This window comes from Macaca fascicularis, chromosome 1 (genome assembly GCF_037993035.2).
Source record: "Macaca fascicularis isolate 582-1 chromosome 1, T2T-MFA8v1.1".
Lineage (NCBI taxonomy): Eukaryota > Metazoa > Chordata > Mammalia > Primates > Cercopithecidae > Macaca > Macaca fascicularis.
In genome coordinates, this window is record NC_088375.1 from 195,502,801 (window position 1) to 195,520,901 (window position 18,101).

Sequence of the window (18,101 nt, forward strand, 5' to 3'; positions counted from 1 at the left end):
GCAGGACTCTAAAGCAGCAAATTCTGGCTGGGCTCAATGGCTCACGCCTGTAATTCCAATACTTTGAGAAACTGAGGCAGGGGTATCCCTTGAGGCCAGGAGTTCAAGACTAGCCAGAGCAACATTGCAAGATACTCATCTCTACAAAAAGTTAAAAAATTGGCCAGGCATGTGCATCTGTAGTCCTAGCTACTTGGGAGGTTGAGTTGAGAAAAATCGTTTAGCCCAGAAGTTCAAGGTTACAATGAGCTGTAATTGTGTTAATGCACGCTAGTCTGGCGACAGAGTGAGATCCTGTCTGTAAAATATTTTTTTTTGTCGTTAATTTTTTTTTTTTTTTCCCAGACAGGGTCTCACTTTGCTGCCCAGGCTGGGGTGCAGTGACATGATCTTGGTTCACTGCAACCTCCACCTCTCGGGTTTAAGTGATTCTCCTGCCTCAGCCTCCCAAGTAGCTGGGATGACAGATGTGCACCACCATGCCCAGCTAATTTTTGTATTTTTAGTAGAGATGGGGTTTTACCATGTTGTCTGAGATTAAGCGATGCACCCGCCTAGGCCTCCCAACTGCGCTTACAGCATGAGCCACCGTGCCCAGCAAAAAAAACTTTTTATTTTATTTATTTATTTATTTACTTGAGGCAGAGTCTCACTCTGTCGCCAGGCTGGAATGCAGTGGCGCGATCTCGTTCATTGCAACCTCTGCCTCTCAAGTTCAAGCGATTCTCCTGCCTTAGCTTCCCATGTAGCTGGGATTACAGGCACACACCACCATACCCGGCTAATTTTTCTATTTTTAGTAGAGACGGAGTTTCGCCATGTTGGTCAGACTGGTCTCAAACTCCTGACCTCAGGTGATCCACCCACCTTGGCCTCCCAAAGTACTGGGATTACAGCCCCAAGCCCGGCCCCCCAAAAAAATTTTAATGAGGACTTTGGGACGGGGTGCTCACACAACTGTCACTTATATTATCTCATTTAAAAAACCCAAATCTTTATAAATGAAGCTTAGGGTGGCAAGCATACTTGTCCAGAATAATACGGCTAGTAAAAATGAGGAAGAGGGCTGTGAAAGTAATCGCAGAGGAAGAATATTTGGGCTTCACAACTGACCAAAGAGAAGGTAGAGGTTAGGGGAAAAAAAACAAAGATAATGCCATATAGTGTTACTCTTAGGTTACTAAGATCATAGTAGTACTTATTATAAAACAACAGCAGGAAAGAAGAAAATATTTGAATTCATTTATTTTAGACCATTCTGTATGTGAAATACTAAAAAGCGACCCATGTGAAGGTGTCTAGAAAGGCCCCTCACACTAAAGAATCAATGTTGGGATAGAGATACAGATTTGGGCCAGGTGTGGTGGCTCACACCTGTAATCCCAGCACTTTGGGAGGCCGAGACAGGCAGATCACCTGAGGTCAGGAGTTTAAGACCAGCCTGGCCAACATGGTGAAACCCCGTCTTTACTAAAAATACAAAAATTAGCCGGGTATGGTGGCATGCACCTGTAGTCCCAGCTACTTGGGAGGCTGAGGCAGGAGAACCACTTGAACCCAGGGAAGTGGAGACTGCAGTGAGCCAAGATCGCACCACTGCACTCCAGCCTGGGAGACAGAGTGAGATGCCATCTCAAAAAACAAAACAAAACAAAAACCAACCAACCAACCAAACAAATAAAAAACAAAAGAGAGAGAAAGACAGATTTGGAAGCCTTTCCCCATGGAACAGTGAAAAGCTGGCATCTCAGAGGTTGAGTGCAGAGAGAAGAGACAGATGACAGAGTTTCAGGAACCACATATTTAAGAGATAGGAAGACAAACCAAAAAGGAAAGCAGAAGGGCAGCCAGAGAAGAAAATGGAAGAGCACAATGTCCAGAAAGTAAATTAACTTTCAAGAAAGAAGATCTGATATTAAATGCTACACAACGAAAGAGGAGAACAGTGAGGTAGACAAGGCCACTAGACTTGGCAACTAGGAAGCCAGTGAATATCTAAGAGAGCAGTTTCAGCACAGTGATGGGTGTTGGATCAGATTAGAGGGGGTTAAGGATAAGCAGTGGTGAGAAATAAGTATGGGTCCTTCCTTCCTCTTGAGACTGTGTTCTTTTGACTTCCATGACACCGTGGTATCCTGATGCTATCTTTCTAGCCAGTCCTTTGTCTCCTTGGATTCCTCTTCCTATCCTCTTGAGGCAACTAATTTTACAAGGTTATATCGTTGATTCTCTTCTTTTCATCCATTCACCAAATATTTATTGGGATTTACTATGTGCCCTAAACTATGCCAGGCACTAAGAGAGTGAGTGATGAGCAAGACATAGTCAGAAGCCTACGTTCTAGTAAGGGAGAAGGACATTCATTTTAATCAACTGCATAATTACTCTGAAAGAAAAGCACACCGTGCTATGAGAACATGGGTCATGGGCCTCAACCTGGCTTGGAAGCTCAGGGGAGGTTTTCCTGAGAAAGTGATGATGTGGGCCTCCCCCTGGGACTGAGAGTAGTCTTTCCAGTTCCAGAGTGGCATGATCATCGCAAAGTTGCTTGGTTATTTCCATGAAAGAGGTCCCTGGGTTGAATCACCTTTTTTTTTTTTTTTTTTTTTTCTTCTTTTTGAGACAGAATCTCACTCTGTCACCCAGGTGGAGTGATATGGCATGATCTTGGCTCCCTGCAACCTCTACCTCCCAGGTTCAAGCGATTCTCCTGCCTCAGCCTCCTGTGTAGCTGGAATTACACGTGCCCACCACCAAGCCTGGCTAATTTTTGTATTTTTGGTAGAGATGGGGTTTTACCATGTTGGCCAGGCTGGTTTCGAACTCCTGACCTCAAGTGATCTGCCTGCCTTGGTGTATTCCCAAAGTGCTGGGATTACAGGTGTGAGCCACTGCGCCCAGCCCCTGCTCTTGAATATTAGAAAAGAAGGCAGAATAAATAATACAGAGAGAAGAGATTTCTAAAAACCATCTCTTTCAATTTGTTACTAAGGAAAATTCTTATCATTGATAAAGAAACAAACAGCTTAGGTATGAATTTAAAGAATTAGACCAAAACCAGAGCTTATCCTTTGAGAATGAATTGCAAGATGACAGAGATATAAAATGGTTCACTTGATAAATACAATTAATTCAAGATGGAGAAAATCTAAGGCACATACAATTTCTTTGAATTATCTTCTTTCCTTGACTGATATATACACATGACCAAATGTTAAAAACATTAAAAACACATATTTGCTGAAACTGTAAAGAATTAAAGACTTTCTGTAAAACATTTCAATCTGGTATGAGATTGGCAGACAAATGAATTATATCTGTATTTTAAGCTGCTTGCCTCTGAAACTCTGCCGATATTTTTCACCTCAGCCCTCAATGTTTTAATTAAAGATTGATTAATATTAAGAGGTGTCTTTCCTAAAGATGCTGACTTAGTAGTTGCCATTGTATGGTAACAAAGGAAGATAACATGGTCTACAATAAAAGCTAATTAGGCCAAAATCCCTGAGATCATTAGAGCTGATCTAATGGGCACTGAGAGGCTGGGGAAGTCACTGAGCTGGTAATGTCTTCTGGTTAATTCTGGTTAATGATTTGAAAATAATATTAATTTGTAGAGCATACAAGCCAAGGCCAAAATGGTCTCAGAAAAACCTGCTGGTTGTAGGATTCTGATAGAAATGCATAAATGAAAAAATTAATGAATAAACATGTATGTATATGTACGTGTACATAAAATATATTTTAAGCTGTGTTGAGTCATGACCTAAACTTGCCTATTATTGCCACTCTAGGGCTAGAAATAAGCCCTACACTATTGTTCCCACAAAAACTGCTCAGGAAGACTGTCCATCCACTTGTTTCATTGTTATCAAACTAATTTTACTTTATCCTCATAATTTCCATTTTTCCAATTTCCAAGAAGAAAAAACCAATCTTCTCTGGTGCTGGGCCTTAGATCAAGTCTTCTGGAGAATGATGAATGATGATCGCTAGTCACAAAGAGGGGTAACTGTTGTTATTAAAAAGATTTCATAGGCTCGATACAGTGGCTCATGTTTATAACCCCAGCATTTTGGGAGGCTGAGGTGGGCGGATCACTTGAACTCAGGAGTTCAAGACTAGCCTGGGCAACATGGTGAAACCTCGTCTCTACAAAAGATACAAAAATTAGCTGGTTGTGGTGGTGCATGCCTCTAATCCCAGCTACTTGCGGGGGTTGAGGCGGGAGGATCGCTTGAGCCTAGGAGGTTGAGGCTGCAGTGAGCCATGATCATGCCACTGTACTTCAGGCTTGAGTGACAAAGTGAGACCCTGTCTCAAAAACAAACAAACAAAAAACAAAAATGAAAAAAAATTCAAAATATTCTAATTTATATGTCTAGATAAGCTTCTTTTTTAAAAAAGCATATTATCATCTAGTGACCTGAGCACCGAATATAAGTCTAATGCTTTTAGAGATATCACTTCATTTAATTTTCATAAAAATCCTAAAGGTATGATTTACCAATACTTGTATTTTATAGTTAAAGTAAATAGGATTCAGAGAGGTTAAGTCATTTCCCTCAAGGTCACTCAGCTAGTAAATGATAGAGCCAGGATTCAAACCTGGATACTTCTGACTCAAACCTGTATTCAGTTTTTTTCACTACACTAAACTGTCAACTAATTGAGTAAGTACCAATGACTCTGTGCATAAAAAGTAGCACATTTCTTTCTTAGTTTTGCTCTCTTATACTGAAAAAAGATTGTGTTCCCTTAACATATACTAACTAGCAGAGAAGGAAGGAAGCCCAGAAGGAAGATGGAGAGCTGAGGAAATCAGGCTAAGATTAGAATTTCTTCAGGACACACAAGGATACATATCTCAAGTCTTGCAGAGTAGACAGCATTTTGAATCCTAGAGCTCACATGGTTTATGAGAAATAAAGAATGTTCATCCAGTCAGTCAAATAATTCTCTCATCTCCAACTATGTATATACCAATATGCTAACTACATTAAGGGACACAAAAGTGAATTAACTGAGGGGATAGGACAGATGAATATAATCAGAAAATGTCAAAATTAGGTAGTATGTAATAAAAGTCAAGTAAGTTATACATTGTAAATGATTAAGAGATCAGAAGTAGTGAGCCGGGGAGATCAAAAGCCTTTATAAGGCCGGGCATGGTGGCTCATGCCTATAATATAATCCCAGAACTTTGGGAGGCCGAGGTGGGCAGATCACCTGAGGTCAGGAGTTCGAGACCAGCCTGGCTAACATGGCGAAACCCGTCTCTAATAAAAATACAAAAAAATTAGCCAGGCGTGATGATGCGTGCCTGTAATCCCAGATACTTGGGAGGCTGAGGCAAGAGAATCACTTGAACCTGGGAGTCAGAAGTTGCAGTGAGCCGAGATCGCACCACTGTACTCCAGCTTGGGTGACAGAGCCATAATCCATCCCCCCCCAAAAAAAAACAGCTTTATAAAGAAGTGGACTTGACCTATGACTTCAGAAATCAAATACGTAAAATGTATAAGGAGTGTCTGGGGTAACTGGATGTAGTGGATGGTCTATATAGGAAATACCACTGGAAAGATAGTGGGGATCAAATATGTCCAAGACTGGAAACACAAAAATATGCTAGTTCTGAAGGATACCACCATTTATCAGATCAGATGGCCCTCGAATTACTTTGGGGGAAGGATAAGTACTTACAGAAAGAACTGTGAATATAGACAGAAGGTCGGGAAATCATTTTGGAGACCCAAATTTTAGAGGGCTATAGCATAATTTATGTCTGTTTTTTTTCCATAGGAACCATGTACATATATGCTAGCTATCCAATCACACTAGCTCTCTGCATTCTTAACAGAGGGTCCTTTGTTCCAAACAGTAAGGCTCAAAAGAAACAGAGTCTGATAAAATCACACTGACATCAGTACTCCCAGCTGGTGCAAGGGCTAATGCCATTTACAGGAAGCAGCCTGAGATACACAGCTGATTGATTTCCACAGCAGGAGCCTTGTGGCAGTGCGGGGTGGGGACTGGTCAGGCGTGGAGAAAATTCTTCAGTCGCTGACTCAGATTAGTTCCCCAAGATCCTGACTCTATCTGTATAAGTCACTCCCAGAAGCAACACTATTTCTTAACTAATTTTCTTTAAAGAAGAGGAAAACCACAGAAGCATTCCCAGGAAGTGGAACTATTTAATCAGTTAACTCTTACTTGTCATGGGATCTGAAGATGGCAAAAATCAAATTCCCTAGCTTTCTAGAAGTAAGCTGAATAATTCTTTCATTGTAAGGGGCCATCCTGTGTATTGTAGGTTGTTTAGCAGCACTTACTAGATGCCAGTAGCAGCTTTTCCAGTCATAACAATAAAAAATGTCTCTGGGCCAGGCATGGTGGCTCATTCCTGTAATACCAGCACTCTGAGAGGCTGAGGTAGGCAGATCATTTGAGCTCAGGAGTTCAAGGCTGGCCTTGGCAACATGGTGAAACCCTATCTCTACAAAAGATACAAAAATTAGCCAGGCATGGCAGCGGGCACCTGTAATTCCAGCTACTTGTGGGGCTGAGGCAGGAGGATCACTTGAGACTGGGAGGTCGAGGCTGCAGTGAGCCATGATTGTGCCATTGCACTCTAGCCTGTGTGATGGGAGTGAAACTCTGTTTAAAAAAAAAAAAAAAAAAGGAGTGGCGGGAAGTGGGAGTTTCTGCAAAGCTTTGCTTGGTTGACAACCACTGGTGTAGCATAAACTTTGGTGCCAAACAGACCTTCCCAATCCCAACTCTAATATTTACTTGCTATGTGGCTCGAACAAGTTATTTCAACCTCTTCAAGTCTAAGTTTTATTATCTGCAAAATGGGATTTTAAACATCTGATTTACAGTTTTTTTCAGAGATCATTTAGACTCAGATCTTTCTTACCGCATTTACCACTACATCACTACCACTGTAATTCTCTATATCTGTTTCCCTTACTATAGATGGTCTGACTTAACAATGGTTTAACTTAAGATTTTTCTTTTTTTTTTTGAGACAGAGTCTCGCTCTGTTGCCCAGGCTGGAATGCAGTGGCATGATCTCAGCTCACTGTGAGCTCCGCCTCCCGGGTTCACGCCATTCTCCTGCCTCAGCCTCCCCAGCAGCTGGGACTACAGGCGCCCACCACCATGCCTGGCTAATTTTTCTGTATTTTTAGTAGAGACGGGGTTTCACCATGTTAGCCAGGACGGTCTAGATCTCCTGACCTCGTGATCCACCTGCCTTGGCCTCCCAAAGTGCTGGGATTACAGGCATGAGCCACCACGCCCGGCCAACTTAAGATTTTTCAACTTTATAATGGTGAAAGTGATATGCATTCAGTAGAAATCATACTTCAAATACCCATACAATCGTTCAGTTTCTCAATTTCAGTACAATATTCAATAAATTACATGAGTGAGTCAGCACTTTATTATAAAATAGGCTTTGTGTTAGATGATTTTGCCCAACTGTAGGCTAATGTAAGTGTTTGAGTATGTTTAAGGTAGGCTAAGCTGAGCTATGGTCAGTAGGTACATTAAATGCATTTCTGACTTACAGTCTTTTTGAGTTATGATGGGTTTATCCAGACATAATTTCACTGTAAGTCAAGGCACATCCATACACTGTTAACTAGAGACTATCTGAGACTCCAGTACCCACCACAAGGACTAGCACAGAGCAACTGCTCAGTAAGGATGGGTTACAAGGAATATAGAATCATTTCCTTTTAGCCCCCATAAAACGATCCATAAACCATTACCATGTGTAGCAAAGATCCATATTTCAAACGACAGGACTCGTGATAGAAAAATAGTTTATGACGTCCTAGAGAGTAAGTGTATCCTATTAACCTTCTGTAGCCAATAAGAAAGACTCATAGTTGAAAAGCACTTAGTGGTGGCAAAATAGGGAGGGTGCACATTCTACCCATAGCTGGGTTTTTCCAGCTGGGACAGCTGAGACTTGTGAAGAATCCATTCAGCAGGAGACAGCCCTTTACAGTGATGGTTTGGTGCAGTGACCTGACATGACTCCCTGTGGAACTCATTTTATTCCTAGTAAACCAGCAACTCTAACAATAAACGGCCCTTCAAAGAAACTCATCATACTTCCTAGAAGCTCACAGCTTATCAGCGAGCTTGAAAGTGCCCAGAATATTTTTCTGAAGCTCCAGAACTAGCCTAAGGCTGAGACCATTTACCATTCATTTCTAGGCACAGTGAGGATCAGTCCTGTTCTGCAAGTCTGTGCTTATCTCAACCACGTTGACTAATCAAATACTCAACGATCAATACATACAAGTTCTGTACAGGGTACATTCTAGTTTTTCTGGAAACATATTCCTTCTTTCTTATACAAATGATAAATCTTAGTTGTGAATGCTACATGCTGATATTGTATGTAAAGAATTTTAGTATCCAAATCCAACTGCTCAGTCCTTTTCTTTGGTTACAGATATATTTGTTGCTTTTTTTTTTTTTGAGATGGAGTTTCGCTCTGTCACCCAGGCTGGAGTGCAGTGGTGTGATGTTGGCTCACTGCAACCTCCGCCTCCTGGGTTCAAGCGATTCTCCTGCCTCAGCCTCCTGAGTAGCTGGGATTACAGGTGCATGCCACCACGCCCGGCTAAGACGGGGTTTTGCCATGTTGGCCAGGATGGTCTCGATCTCCTGACCTCGAGATCCATCTGCCTTGGCCTCCCAAAATGCTGGGATTACAGGCGTAAGTCACTGCGCCCACCCCGTTTGTTGCTTTAAAATCTCACCTTGCTATCAAATTTCCAGACAGATTTATGTAAAATCTATCAGTCCTTTCTTGATGATTTTACTACCTTCCATTCAATTTTACTATCTTCACTGGGGCATGAGGCTCCTTTAAGATGATGCAGTGGCTGCAAGCCTGGAATTTTGCTTGTGACACTGATATTTAAAATACTAACTGGTAATACTTTAAAAGGGAGCTGGAAAAGGTTCAACATGAAGCAAACTTAAAGGCCTTAAAGGCTCCTTCACCTTCTCCCCATCCAGTTGCTATGGTGGGGGTGGAGAGGATTATTACAGAGCATTGGAATTCTTTGTGGGGTGGGGAGGTGGGGGTGGTCACATAAGGGTTATAAATATCAGCAGCCAAACTCTTGGTTGGCTGTGGAGAACAACTGAGAGACTGTAGTCTCCCCTTAAAGGCACAGAACAAGGAAGCTCCCTGAAATATGTCCACAAAGGAAATTCCTCTTCTCTTTGGCAATGCATCATCAACCAAACACCTGCATCAACAACTGACAACTGTATGCAAATTCCAGCCAGGGAAAGTGACCAGGAGATATTAAAGCCAGACAGAGATTAAGACCAGCAAAAATAAAGAATCCAGGGCCTGGCTTAAAGGAAAGCTGACTTAGAAATAGTTGTTGCCACTATACACAGTCATAATCAGATTATCAGAAGGCTGCTTGTTACATAAATATTTAACTAGTAACCTATTCCACCTGAATTCTAAGTTTCCCATGTATAGGTGGCAATTTCTTCCAGGGCTATAGTTATCAACAGAGGGTAATCCTGCCTTCCAAGGAGACATTTTTAGTTTTACAACTGGGAAGTTACTAGGTCAGAAATGCTGCTAAAAAGCCTACAATGCACAGGACAGCTTCTCACAACAAAGAATTATCCGGTCCAAAATGTTGATAGTGGTGGGCAGAGGTGGTAGCATGAGTGGCTGCCTCTTTCCTCCCTACCCACCACCCAAAAATGTCAACAGTGCTGAAATTGAGAAATCCATTTTAGGATATTGTCTTTATTTCCTTGGACCCTAGTTCCTATTTGGAGTAGTTTTGTTTAAGGAAGAAAGCAAAAAACCAAGACAGGCCAAGGAAGGGTTAGTACAAGGTAGGGGTTGGCAGGGATAGAGGATTCCCACTCATCTTAGTAAAGCTGGGGAAACCTAAACCTCCAGGTGACAGACAGGTCATACCGAGTGTGATTTCCTGTCTCTCCAAGGGCAGGTAGATAATGCTAACCTCATTTGCTCTACCCTCTACTGACTCACTCTCAGGCTGGTGTACTAACTGCCAAAAACGTAGATGAGCTGATACTGTCTTTGCAATCGTTTGAAAGAAAGGAGTAAACTGGTAGTCTTTCAACTCCATGCTGCGCCCTGTCTTCCAGGGCCTTTTCTTTTTCTTTTTCTTTTTTTTTTTTTTGGAGACAGAGTCTCTTTCTGTCACCCAGGCTGGAGTACAGTGGCGTGATCTCGGCTCATTGCAACCTCTGCTTCCTGGGTTCAAGCCATTCTCCTGCCTCAGCCTCCCTGAATAGCTGGGACTACAGGCATGTGCCACCATGCCCGGCTAATTTTTGTATTTTTAATAGAGACAGGGTTTCACCATGTTGACCAGGCTGGTCTCAAACTCCTGACCTCAGGTGATGCACCCACCTCAGCCTTCCAAAGGGCTGGGATTACAGGCGTGAGCCACTGTGCCTGGCCTTTTCCAGGACTTTTCTCATGTGCACATGAAGATGCCTAAGCTTGCTTTCTATGCGGCAAAAAAATAAATAAATAAAATAAATAAATCAATAAATCAAAAGAAGGCGTTTACAAGACTTTCTTATTCTGTTTTCATAGTAGGAAAGCTAGGTCCCCCAGTAGAAACTTCAAGTACACTGAGACCCTGATCCTGGGCTCTGCTCAACCTGAATTAGTAATGAAAATAATCCTAAGGAAGCCTGATGCTGTACCTATTACAACCCAACAGCCCAGCCTCAAAGACAAGAAAGGAAAAGAGCAACTGGTTTGGGTGCTTTATATGCACCACTGGGCGAAGTGAACCACTATGAGAAACTCACAGACCCTAAAGCGGTCTGTGAGTCAGTTTCCCATTTTCCTTCCTTCTTCCCTCCCTCCCTCCCTCCCTTCCTCCCTCCCTGCCTTCCTTCCTTCCTTCCTCCCTCCCTTCCTTCCTCCCTCCCTTTCTTCTTTTCTTCTTCTTCCTCTTCCTCTCCTTCTCCTCCTCCTCCTCCTCTTCCTCCTCCTTCTTCTTCTCCTCTTCCTTCTTTCTTTCCTGCCTCCCTCCCTTCCTTCCTTCTCCTCCTTCCCCTTCCCTCCCCCTCCCTTCTCCCTTCCCCTTCCCCTTCCCTTCCCTTCCTTGCTTGAGAGAGGGTCTCACTCTGTTACCCACACTGGACTACAGTGGCATGAACGCAGCCCACTGCAGCCTCAATGTCCTAGGATCAAGTGATCCTCCTGCCTCAGCCTCCTGTGTAAGCTGGGACCACAAGCATGTGCCACCATGCCTGGCTAATTTATTTATTTTTTGTAGAAGGGCCTCACTTTGTTGCCCAGGCTGGTCTCGAACTCCTGGGCTCAAGTGATCTGCCCACACTGGCCTCCCAGAACGCTATGATTACAGGCGTGAGCTACTGTGCCTGGCCCCACTGTTCATTCTTATCACTGAGAGGTAGAATGCCAAGTCTGAAGCATGACCCGAATACACAGCAATATAAATACATATGAAAAATGAGTGAATGAAAGTGCATCCAGGTTTCTTGATAATGCTCACCAGTATGATGCCCAAACCATCAAATACTTTCTGAGCGAGAAGTCACATGGTTTTTGGGGGGAGCAGGGGGCAAAGCAGGGGTTGGTTTAAGATTCAGAATGATCTCAATTCAAGTAAAACCTACATAGGGAATTTCAAAATAAGGAAAGTCTCTTGTTATCAGAGACTTAATAGATTTTTTTTTTTTTTTAACCATTCCCAGGAAGGTCTAGGGGAATTCTTTGGCTGAAGTTCCAGTGATAAAAAGGTCCTTCCTTTCTTGTTAGCCTCCTGTTAGACACATACAATTCCTTTTCCTCAATAACCAGAGACTCCCTTGTTCAGGAAAACGGAATTTCCTGAAGAGATTAGCCAAAGTCTTTTCTTTCCAGCTTTCTGAAAACAAGCTCAATTCTCTCATTAGTGATTTCTAGAATGGCTTCTTCCTTTCTACTTCCAACAGAGAGCTGAACCTGGTAAAGATCCTAACTCAGGAAGCCTAAGGTCTCTGTCTGGTTTGAGTGGAAAAGAACTCTCTTCTACTCCCATGTGACAGAATCTGGTCAGCCAGCGAGGACCTACTAATCATTCAGAAGCAACTGAGGGAAAGCCTTTCCTAGGAATAATGTATTTTAGTTTTCCACTTTCATTTAAGGAAGAAATAATTTTCCCCACAGACTGCAGATCCACGGATCTATCAGCACGATTGTACAGTCCCAAGTAAGACTAGGGGTTCTTCACAGGCCTAACTTATCTGTCTATTCTGGCTATCTCCCATGAAGTGAGCTGGGTCAAAGCAGAGTTTCCATCTCCCAGATTCATATCCTCTTCTCTTATGCAGATTCTGTGCTAAGAGTATGATTCCATTAAAAAAAGAAAAAAGTTGAAAACTTACAGTTAATGCTGTTTTTAAAAATATTTATCTTCATCTTTGTTTTTTCCTTATTAAAAATAATTTGAATCTGAAAACAGAGTCATACTTTATAAATCTGGTCTGCTGCTGGAGTAAGGAAAGATTAATCTGTGGCTGGACTATAACACATTAACCCAGGAACTCAACACTTACATCATGAAAATGACTCAGTCCTCAGAATGGGTCCAAAAAGACCTTCCCTTTATGCGGCCTCCCGGGGACTATGGAACTGACCCACAGAATTTTTCTCCTCTTATTGTTTTCACTTCCGATGAGCTCAGCATGAGTTCAGCCAAGAATATGCTCCTCCCCTCCTGACCAAAGACTTTTGCTGGGAGAAGGCAAAAACTCTTTCCAAAGCTTTTGACTTCCCTACAAGGTGGACAGGTAGAACAGGGCTTTTGATTTGCATCCCCAACTTGAGGGGGGATACTGATCATTTTATGGTAACTACCTATTGACTTGACAATGGACTACACACGGGACACTCCACCACCCTTCTCCCTTCTCCCACTCTTCTTCCAGGCTTGTCTTGTCAACACCAGTCCACTGTTGATGAACACACTCTGCAAGAGTCCAGCCGATCAGTGTCCAGTCCCAGCCTTCACATCCAGAGTATCTGAGGTGGAAGGCTTATTTTTAGAAATCAGTGAAACGAATTTGGCTATGACAAGCAACTAAGTGCTATTGAACTCTGAGCACTATTAGGCAACATACTAGGATACAAATAAAACAAAGTAATGCCCAGTAATTTTTTGAAATCTTCCAGCAACATCAAAAGTCAGAATGTCTCTAGAAATCAAGGATTAAATGAAAAGGAAAAGATGACTTGTCCTCAAATCCAAACACTAATATGCCTGCATGTGGACTCTTTTGCATATTTTAGCTCATATCTAATGCAATTTTAACAGGCCTGTTTATCTCATTTTCTAGCTCAATGAAGATTAGAAGGGAGGAATAGACTACACAGACCAAATGACAGCAGTGACGAGTGATAGCCGTAAGAAATAATACCCAATATCATGGCGGTGGGCAGAAATCCTGAAATTACCTCCTCCTCTCCACACACACATGCACAGCCAATCCAACCAGTACAATACTATAGAGGCCCTAAACAATAACTTCAATATAGAAATCAAAGTGCACAGTAATTTGGGAATACTTAATACAAAGCAGCCCCAAATGTCTCTCACATCTTTCAGAATATCAATATCACCATAGTATAGAACAGTACAGCCATTTAAATAATGTTAACCTGTACTCATTAGAAAAAACTTATGCATAATACATATTTAGAAAATCAGGCAAACTGAGTTTAAAATAATTCCTATATAAACCAGAACCTGGTTAGATAAAACTATTTTGGAGCCTAAAAGGATAAGTTTCAGTTTTCTAAAAACTTCATTTAGTTGGTTAGATGGTTAATTCTAAATAGCCTGGATCCAAGTAAACTGGATAACTGAAGCATACCTGTAGAAGAAAGTCTCTGCTTTTGAGACACTTATAACAAAAGAGGAAAGAAAAATGTGCAACAGGGAAAGCCACACTACTACTAGAAAGGGAGTTTCTAAGAGGAACGCACTGCTTCACGGGTTTAAGTTTTCTCTACCTACCCTTTCCTTATCTGGGTGCCTCAAGAAACCCAAATACGATGACTCCTCTTGCTCAAAATTGTACTATCTCCAAACATGGTAAGAAGGCCTTCAGCCAATGTCACACTTTAGTGCTGAATTTCCTCCAAGCTCCTAGAGGGGCCCTTCTGAAACAGCCACGTTTTTGCACTTGGATCCTGTCTACAAAACTGTGATCTCTCTAGGACCATGTGGCTCTGAGCTGGTGTCAACATTACCTCTGCATTCATGTTTTTAAGACAACGCTGGCAAGCAAGGTCTCTGAGATCACAATTTTACTTTAATGGTGGGAGTATTAACTGTGTAAGTAGGAATAGTTAACTAGTGATGGAAACAAAGTGCTGGAAGTATCCTTTCCAAATCTGTTCCATGTACAGTGGCAGAGTGAGAGACTTTTAGGTATTTACAACAAAGAAAACTCTAGGGGCAAAAGGTTCATATAGTGAGAGCCAAGATCCAACAGATGTGCTCCTAACCCAGTAAATCCACACTTTTGGGTCATATAATCATCTGTTACTTTAATTTATACTCACACAATCTCAGGACTGGAAATTTTGGCTCAGGCAAAGAATTAAAGTATTTTTGCAATTAAGGCAGTACTTCTCAACCACTCCTATAGGCAAAGAACTTGTACTCTTGAGGAGTCTGGGATGTATTATTAAGCTGCTTACTATATAAATGGGAGATTTATTTGAAGTGTCATGTTTTATTTTAATAATTAATGATAATTTTATGTTTTATTCCATAATATATCAAATATACATCAATATCCTCCCCTAAAATCTGTGTAAAAATAACACTTTAGGAAGATGAGACTATGTTTAACTTAGGGCTTTTCATACCTCAATTTGAAAAACAGGGGGCTGAGTGCGGTGACTAATGCCTGTAATCCCAGCACTTTGGGAGGCTGGGGCAGGTGGATCACTTGAGGTTACGAGTTTGAGACCAGCCTGGCCAACATGGTGAAACCCCATCTCTACTAAAAATATAAAAATTAACCAGGTGTGGTGGTGAGCACCTGTAACCCCAGCTACTCGGGAGGCTGAGGCAGGAGGATCACTTGAACCTGGGAGGTGGAGGTTTCAGTGAGACCAGATTGCCCCACCGCATTCCAACCTGGGCAACAGAGCAAGACTCTCTCCAAAAAAAAAGAAAAGAAAAGAAAAGAAAAGAATAACAGAGACCTGAAGATACATTCACTGCTATTACAAAATCTGGTAATCTGAAATCTCAAGAAACCCTAAGAGGAAATTCTTAGAGTAAGAGATAAGACTTGGACATTTCTTTCTATATCCTTAATTGGTTATAAAGACTGAAATAAACTACAATAGAAAAATGCTCTGGCTGGGCTTGGTGGCCCATGCCTGTAATCCCAACACTTTGGTAGGCTGAGGTGGGCAGATTGCCTGAGCTCAGGAGTTCTGAGACCAGCCTGGGAGACATGGCAAAACCTCGTCTCTACAAAAAATACAAAAAATTAGCCGGGTATGGTGGCGCCTGTGGTACCAGCTACTTGGGAGGCTGAAGTGGGAGGATTGCTTGAGCCTATGAGGTGAGTCTGCAGTGAGCCAAGATCGCACCACTGCACTCCAAGCCTGGGTGAGAGAGGGAGACCCTCTCTCAGAAAAAAAAAAGAAAAAAAGAAAAATGCTCAAACCAGTTTGCTCAGAAGTCCAAGAGACTATTTAGTCTTCAGACAGTGTGCTTTCATGGTGATGGAAGTGACAATAATAGAACTAGGGACAGAAGTTAAAATGTATACTCTAATGGTTTCCAAGTTACAAGCAAATAAATACATGTAAAAGAAAAAGAAAAACAAGGTTAAGACTTACTTTAAAATCTGCTAATTGTTGGTTAATGATTTCCACTTCGGTCCCCACTACCCACTGGAGGGCCTCTGCCTCCTCTGCTGCTGTGGTCGCGTCATTGAGTCCTTTCAATTTCCTGTAGAAGTCCTCTACACGGCCTAGTGTGAGTTCCAGCTGTTCCTGACGAGCTTTCCCCCTCTCTGTCAGTTTGCCACACTGTTTGTTCAGGGCTTCTAGCTCCCTTTTGAGACCTAACAAGTCCAGAGTCCCCTCTTCTTCTAGCATATGTCGACACTCCGCTTCAGAGGCCTCTATGTCTAATTTGACGACCTGAATTTTGTTAAGGAATAGTCGCACATCCTCGATTTGGGACTGGAGGCTATCAGTGTCTCTGCCAACAGCACCCATGCCATCTAGCTCATCATCCAGGTCTGCCAATTGAGAAAACATCTCTCGTACCCGGCAGTGAAACTGGCCAATCCCCTCCAGCTTGTTTTCCATCATCACACAACCACTGTTCACTCTTTGCTTAACTTCGAGGAACTCTTGCTGGGTGACCTCAGCTTGATGGAGAAGTTGGGAAGCATCAGATCCATCTGGGGCATCTTCTACCAGCCCCTGAGTAAAGTTCCTCAGATAGTCTACCTGAGGCTCTAGGGCCTGCAGCACTTCCTGTTGAGCTCTTAGCTTCTCCAGGTTCTTGTTGCTACAGGCTTGAGAACCCAGAGCATCAAAGATCTCAAGTTGGTGTTTGGCTCCTTCAACCTTCTTTTCAATATTCTTAAAGCTTTCCTGGAACTCCTTGAGCCTCTGAGTCATTTCTTCGAGTGACCCTGTTTTGGCCTGCAGCTCTTCTGTGATAGCATCCATGTTCTGGTTGATCCCAGCCTTCTCATCCCGGATTCCATCCTCATCTGCTTCTGAAGAATTGATCAGAATGTCAGCAGCACTATTCAATATTTCCAGCAGGGAGCGGCGCTTCTCCACCTCACTCAGCATAGCCTTTGATCTCAGGAGACTGGACTCTAGCTGCACTGGATCCAGAGTGACTCGCAACTCAGACATCTTAGCTTTACAATCTTCTATCCATGGCACAAGGTCTTCCACATGCCACTGATATTTCTGAGCTTTCTGCATACAATCCTTGAGCCTGGATTGTCTGTCTGCAGTTTTTTTACTAAGCTCTTCCCAATGGTTTTTGAGCTCAACCAACTGGTTTTGTAGAGTCCTTTTCTCTTCTCCAGGAGGTACAGAAAGAAGTAGAGACTCCCCTTCAGCCACAATCACCTCATAGGAGCCACTGTGTTGATTAAGACTTTTCTGAAACTCTTCATTCTCCTGTAGCTGAGAATGTAACCGCTCCAATTTTGCAGAAATGGGGCAGTTTTTTGCTTGCTGGCTTTGTTTATCATCCAACCAGGTCCTCAGCTCATCAAACATTTGCTGGAACTGCTGGGTGCTGGCAAGAGCTGCCTGGAGTCTGTTCATGCGATCGGCTGAAATGAGAAAATAAAATTGAAATTAATAATGCCTGAACCCTGGCATTTAAAATGTTTGCTGAGAATATATGGTCTAATCTTAGGGGAAGGGAACTAATGTTACTTGAGGGCCTACCAAAAAGAGGCATATAATTAGGCTCCTTCATATACACTATCTTATTTAATCCTCATAGCAACCTTGTAAGGTGATCTAAGTAACAGAAGTAAACTTTGACTTCTAGCTGGTAAACGTGAAAGTCATAAACATTTTCAGAAAGATAAATAATAAATGAATGACACAATTTTTCTTCTACCAAGTTATAATAAGTCCAGAAGAGGATGGGTGCGGTGGCTCATGCCTGTAATCCCAGCACTTGGGGAGGCTGAGGTGGGAGGATCAGTTGAGCCCAGGAGTTCAAGACTAGCTTGGGCAACAAAGCAAGACCTCGTCTCTACTAAAAATAAAAATAATCGCCGGGTGCGGTGGTTTAAGCCTGTAATCCCAGCACTTTGGGAGGCCGAGGTGGGCGGTTCACAAGGTCAAGAGTTCGAGACCAGCCTGGCCAACATGGTGAAACACCGTCTCTACTAAAAATACAAAAATTAGCCAGGCATGGTGGCACGTGCTTGTAGTCCCAGCTACTTGGGAGGCTGAGGCAAGAGGACTGCTTGAATTGAGGAGGTGGAGGTTGCAGTGATCCAAGATCATGCCACTGCACTCTAGC

The 18,101-nt window shown here is 42.5% G+C and overlaps 1 protein-coding gene across 37 annotated transcripts in view; it reads right to left on the reverse strand.

The window, feature by feature from the left end:
• LOC101867430 (microtubule actin crosslinking factor 1) overlaps positions 1 to 18,101 on the reverse strand; it is a 386,272-nt gene that overhangs the window by 84,275 nt on the left and 283,896 nt on the right. For all 37 annotated transcript variants that reach the window (XM_074011478.1, XM_065533991.1, XM_074011506.1 and 34 more), the window contains one exon: positions 15,923 to 17,394. In XM_074011478.1, coding sequence (XP_073867579.1) covers positions 15,923 to 17,394 — 1,472 coding nt within the window. The remainder of the gene's footprint in view (positions 1 to 15,922; positions 17,395 to 18,101) is intronic.